The sequence below is a fragment of the Oncorhynchus kisutch genome, linkage group LG14 (assembly GCF_002021735.2).
Source record: "Oncorhynchus kisutch isolate 150728-3 linkage group LG14, Okis_V2, whole genome shotgun sequence".
NCBI lineage: Eukaryota > Metazoa > Chordata > Actinopteri > Salmoniformes > Salmonidae > Oncorhynchus > Oncorhynchus kisutch.
The window spans coordinates 18,297,715-18,304,367 of NC_034187.2; the positions used below are offsets into that span (position 1 = coordinate 18,297,715).

At 39.6% G+C, this 6,653-nt stretch overlaps 1 protein-coding gene across 1 annotated transcript; it reads right to left on the bottom strand.

Annotated features, from left to right (window-relative positions):
* Positions 1-837: 837 nt before the first annotated feature.
* LOC109903229 (forkhead box protein G1) lies at positions 838-3,145 on the bottom strand. The gene has a single exon (XM_020499874.2). It carries the CDS (start codon positions 3,028-3,030, stop codon positions 1,792-1,794), a length of 1,239 nt encoding a protein of 412 aa, XP_020355463.2. The 5' UTR covers positions 3,031-3,145; the 3' UTR covers positions 838-1,791.
* Between the last annotated feature and the right edge of the window lie 3,508 nt (positions 3,146-6,653).

Sequence of the window (6,653 nt, forward strand, 5' to 3'; positions counted from 1 at the left end):
AGGTTATTGCATTACAGTTGCATACTCATTTAACACGAGGCCTCTTTAGGAAATGAACAAATTACTGACCGCACAGCGTTGAAAGGTAGGCTATGTACGCTTCTGTTGTGTTTATTTGTACTATGTATGCCCTACTACCACTTCGGATGAAGAGAAATACAATCAAATAAACAATTAAGTAAAACTTATTCTACAGGTTATAGCTGCACAGGCATTTAAATAGTCCTGAATTTCCTTATTATTCATTTAGCCTACCATTACATAGAAATGCTTTAGGAACGCATGTAGACCTATATGGCCTGGTCTGAGTTTGAACAATGTAATGCCCCCGAAGCGAATCAATCAATACTCATCATATAGAGGATATGAGGGAGATTAAGGACAAATACACAACCACACAAACACCAGCGGTTACTGTTAATAAGTGCTAAAGGGCTAAACCGAATCAAAAACAGCCTGCACGAGACCATGAATAGTCACGTGCATTCTGCCTACTACTAGATGTTTCATCTTATCCATCCCTTTGCCACACGATTGCTAATGTGTGATTGCAGTTTATTTAACATGGGTAGGCCTGGTTTGTCTTTAACAAACACATACTATGTACCAAGTGGTGAAAATAAGGGAGACAAAGAAAGCGTAAACATTTTTTTGTCAGTTGGTTCTCAAAGCCAAACGCGGAACCGAGGAGGCCTTTCACGGTCAAGGCCTAGGTCCTCCACGCACAGTGTTGCCTGCACAGTAGTCCAATAAACAACCACATGCAACATAAAAACCTACCGAAACGTACTAATATTCGGAATGACAAAAAAGACAAAACTTTTCATCAGATATGGACGTAACCTATTATTTTATTTTGTTCGATTGACAGTTTTAGCGACAAAACACGGGAATAAGACCACAATATCACAACCATGAAATTTAAAGACAACATAAACAATCACTCCATATTTGCATGAGGCGTTTGCTCAACACGGGTTACACGTTCGCAAAGTTAACCTATAATTACAATAGGTATTGACAGTTCACTAAGTACAAAAGGATGTGGTCTGGTGGTGACCACATTCAGTAAAATATGCACAACACAAGCTAAAGGCATTCATTCATTTTGTCCCCTTCTGAATCTGTTCTGGTGCTGAATACTGAAATTCTCAAGTATTTTTTCTAAACCCATTCTTTGGTCTATAAAGTATAACAGTATTGTGAAAATGTAATATATAAATGAATGTCATAAAGTACTAGCCTAATTTGTTCATTATGGGAGAGGACAAAATAACAAAGAGCCATGGGTTGGTATGGTTATTCTGCATTTTAAAAACACATTTATTTCAAAAGGAAAAATAATACAAATTAGTGTTATTTTTTGTTGTTGTTGCAAAAATCATATTCCACCAGTGCACTCATGATACGTGATAATACTGCAAACATGGAGACTGGTGGTTGATGTGATGGTATTAGATATTCTTAATATTAAAATTAGGCAAATCTGCAGACTATTTAAATACACATTCTAAGGTAATGCCTCTCAGTCCAAAACCTACATTTACTCTTATTTTTTTTGTTATCACATTGCACGTTGCTGACGGTGGAATAATAAACAACTCCCCGAAACATGACATATGCCTACGTACACAGAAATAAATGCAGAATATTACTAAAAAATACCTGGACTTCAGTTCTGGCTGCTTTCATTTTGTTTTTCTCTTTGTTTACTTTATCTTTTCTTTATGTTTTAGAATGTAAACGGGTGTAAAATGTTCACTTACAGTCTTGCTCCCGAGGGATGTTTTGTTAGTGTATAAGTGGATTTGAAGTTGACCCTTGATTATGATGTGTGAAGTAATCAGAAAGTCCTCCAGAAAGTCCTGAAGAGAAACTTGGTAGCGAAGACCTTAAAGACTCACAGGGAAGAGATGAGGGCGCCTGCGGGGAGGAGGAGGAGGATGCAACCCTGGCCGCCATCGAAGCGCTGCTCTGGGAGGTCATTGATGGATGCGGGACATGGGGGAAAAAGTAACTTGTCTGTCCTGCAAGGAGGTTTATGGACGAACATGGGTTTAAAGAGTATGTCCCGGAGCAGGGTACTGATAGACCACATGGCACAGAGGCCGCCAATGCGGCCGCCGTTAGGTGATGAGTGGCATAGGGAATGTCTCCATTCACAAGTCTGTCAACACTTAGGCCATTGGAAGAAGGGAAAGAATGGTTGTTCCCCAAACTGTTTTGAGTCAACATTGTACTGTAGGACATAGGATGACTAGGGTAAGCCGATGATGTCCCATTGTAGCTCAATGCGCTGCTGGCCCTCGGATGGTGAAGCGAAAGAAATGGTGACATTGGCCAATATAGAGAGCCGGCTCTATCCATAAAGGTCAACCCAGAGGAAGTAAGACGAGCACCCCGCTTGAAAGCCAACTTTGCCCTGGATGTGGTCGATCTCCGGCGAAGTTTGCCTGTTGTCCCACCGATAAACACATCGTCACTCGAGGGGTCAAGCATCCAGTAGTTCCCCTTACCCGGGTCATCATAGTGCCGCGGGACTTTAACAAAACATTTGTTTAGGCTAAGGTTATGCCTGATGGAATTCTGCCAACCCTGCTTGTTCTCCCGGTAATAGGGGAAATTCTTCATAATGAATTCGTAAATACCGTTCAGAGTTAGTCGTTTCTCCGGACTCTGCCGAATAGCCATCATAATTAAAGCATTATAGCTGAATGGTGGTTTCTCGTACTTGCCGTTTTTCTTTTCACCGTCTTTCCCACCGCTCTCTCCCTCTTTGCTATCCTTCTTCTCTTCCTGTTTTTCCTTTTCGTCCATGCAAGTGGTTTCATTGGACGAATTGTCACTTTTGGTGCAAATGTTCTCTGACTTTGCATCTTGCACTAGAGAAGGTAAAGGGATCTTCCCCTCTTCTTCTGACACGGTTCTGTGGTGGTTGTCACTTTGGACGGCTTCAGGCACCAGACTGTTTATACTGAAAGATGATTTAGGAATCATTTTCACTTCTTTCCGTTCTCCCATATCCAACATCACACGCAAGGTCAAATGGCAATAAGCAGCAGCACAGTTATATCTCAATATCTTACACCGGCAACTCTGCTAATAAAAACTATTTCATGTTCTTTACAACACATCGATAGGAGACAGATAGCTACAATTAATTATGGAGCCACAGACACTACGCTGTAAAAAAAAATTGGTTGAACCTTTACGGACTACAGCCAACCACAGCACCATAAGTATTAACGCGTCCTCCCTTCTTCCAGCCAATCACAGAGTCGTTCTTAGCAGTTGCTTAAGTGCGCAAGGATACACACGTTCACCAATGCAACGCAGAATGGGCTCATCCTTATCAACAAAGGATTTATTTCTCGGACCAAAATCATACCAAGAAAATGGATCACATAACCTTAATCCATTTCACTGCTCTTGAAATTTCCAGATTGCTGATTCAACATATCTCTCCGTCTTTAAAGTTTGTTTACATTTCGTTGGAAAAAAATACAAGAGGATCACAGAAATGTAGCGGCCGAAGAAAGGTACTACTTTATGTCTCAAGCATAAGTAGCCTTCTATTCAAATGTTGATATTAGACATCTTATGTTTGAAAAATGGACATGACTGTGACATGTTTATATGGAGGAAGATTTAGGTTACCTGTCTCCACCGTAGCAAAACGGCATGAAGCCTATGTTCATGGTCCTTATTAAATGTTCAGGCAGCATTCAAATATTATACTTAATTCATATTTAATTCTGTTTGTTTCCCCTCCATCTTTTTAGAGTTCAAATAAATCCAAGCCCCGGCCGTCAGCTACTTGGAGAGCGAGATCTCCATCTTGGGCTCGTGCGTAATGGTTTCGAGATATCGTTTCAAGAAGTACCCCTTATATTTTATTTATAGGATATGCGGCGTTGCAAACATCACAAACATATCATAATTATTAGTATTAGGCCTACCATTATCAGCCTAGTAGTAGGCTAGCCTATGATTAGTAGTAGGCCTAGTACAGTGGCCTAGTATATAAGTAGGCCTTGTATTAATAGTATTATTATTAAAGGCTACTACTTTAACCACATATCAAAACGTACAGTAGACCTTTAATAATAATTTTCGTCATACTACTAAATCCCTCTGACGGGTAACAAGGTTCACATGGAGGGGGGGGGGGGGGGGGGTAGTTGCCTGAGGACACACAGTTAATGTGTTGTGAAAAGTGTCATGAAATGTAATGTTTTGTCATATCTTTAATTGTATATAACTGCCTTAATGTTGCTGGAGCCCAGGAAGAACTGCTGCCTAATGGAGATCTTTAATAAATACAAATATAGTCATAACTCTACAAGAACAAAGGGTGCACCTTGGAGTCGAATAAAGCATCGTTTTCACCAATCTTCCATTGATTTAATCTGAAATCTGAAATTCAAACTCAAATGTATTACTTTAGTCAAGATGCGTAAAAGTATTGCGAGAACGAGTAGCCTAAATTTTGGACATGATATATGGTTCTCACAGTGCTCAGCTCAGACCAGTTCCAGGTCAAACCAGCTTAGAGAGCTTGTCTATTCGTGTATTTGTATTTGTATATTTAGGTAAACTCATATAGGACACACACACACACACACATGAACGAAGGTGCACGTACGCCGAGACAAATTCACCAAAAAGCGAGCGCAACAGAGCGAAAGAAGTGGTGGAAACTGAGAGCCTCGTGAATTCCCACAAGGTGACTTTTGTTGGCTAGACTTACTGTTGATGCACATTCATGTAAATATTAGTGGCATTCGTTACAAATGTCAAGCCAACATCATGTGTTTGAAGAAAACATGTAATAGAGATTACACAAAGATATCCAACAATAACGGAGTTGTCGGCCTATAACAGTTGTAGTTGTCCTATAATAACACAATTAAACAAATCATGTTCTTTTCGATATTTTGGTCCTGTCATGATGTTGGTATGATATCCAGTATGTTGTTTGGTGATTAGTCATTGATGATTTAAGATAGTGCTATGACGATTGGCTACCTCGGATTTTTCTTAATACTTTTGCCTGCTATTATTAACATCTAATCAAAACAATAAAGCCGATATAATAGCAATAACAACAACAATAATAATAATATGTTGTGCTATTATAGTAACGCACTTCATTTTAGTAACGCACAAGTTGTTTTTAGTAGGCCTATAGTCCAAATATGTTCGATAAGTTACATTTCAACAATACGTTTGGTATATCATTGCCAAGTGCAAATAGTTTAAAAAGTCGTGTAATTTCATTTCAGGTTTGCAAAAATTAAGAAAGGTAAACTGTGTAGCCCTATAAGCACCAGCAACGCAAATATCTAATCTATGCGCAATATGATGGGTGGCAGGTATCGGTTAATAGCGATGGACCAGTAACCGAAAGGTCTGTGGTTAGAATCCCCGAGCTGACTAGGTGAAAATCTGATTATGTGCCCTTGAGTAAGGCACTTAACCCTAATTGCTCATGTAAGTCGCTCTGGAAAAGTGTCTGCTAAATTGTACATGTACAACAACAACACATCTTGCATTCTCATGGTGGTGATGAGTCCAACTTTCCCGGAGACTATAGCTGTTGTACAGAGAATGTGATACTCCTGAGCAGCCATATCGCATCACTTAAGGAACGGACTGGTTGTCAACACTTTCTTTCAGCTCTGGAAACCAGCGGGAGTAAACAAACAAGGCCATGAGCACGTCCTTTCTAAAGTTTGTGGTATTATCTCTGCAACCTATATCGTCTATTTTGTTATAGCAAATTAGTTTGCAAACCACCAATACATAATTTAATATATTTAACGAATAAATGTCGGTTCTATGAGTAAAAAAAATACCAGCAATAACCAAAAATTAAAATAGGCTACATTTGAAAACTGCATGAAAGACAATTATGGCCTAGGCCTGTGTTGCGCCTGTGTCCGATTTCATCACAAATCACATTCATCTACTTGATACACCCTGCAAATGCTGTGCCGCATCGTTTGTTTTGTGACGGCTATGTTAATGCATGTGCTTGTTTTAAAAACACATATTTGGAGACGCTGCTACCTCAGCCACCGATTATGACATTATCTGAATCCTAAGGTGTCGGTATAAGGTAATTAACCAAGCCTACTACAAGAACTGATGCACAGGCCTGATGCACAGCACATCAATATTGAGGATTAATAGCGAAGAGTAGGAGATCAGTAGGTCTATTTGTTGCGATTATTGCATAACAAAGTAATTAGATTATTGTCTTATTTCCAAAAGTAAATGTCTACCTTATATAAAAAGTTATTTAAACTGCATGTTTCGTAAGGGAACCTAAAGTAAATTAATGGTAGCCTATAATGGTTTAGAACGAAGTTCCGGCCATAAACGTATAATTCTAAAAAATAAAATTCCAACTATGTTATGTTCCACACCTAAAACAAAGGCTTACAATTTAATCTCTCAGACTGACAAGCACAATTTAGTTGGGCTCCCGAGTGACGCAGCTGTCTAAGGCACTGCATCTCAGCGCAAGAGGCGTCACTACAGTCCCTGGTTCGAATTCAGGCCGTATCACATCCGGCCTTGATTGGGAATCCCACAGGGTGGCGCACAATTGGCCCAGCGTCGTCCGAGGTAGTCCATCATTGTAAATA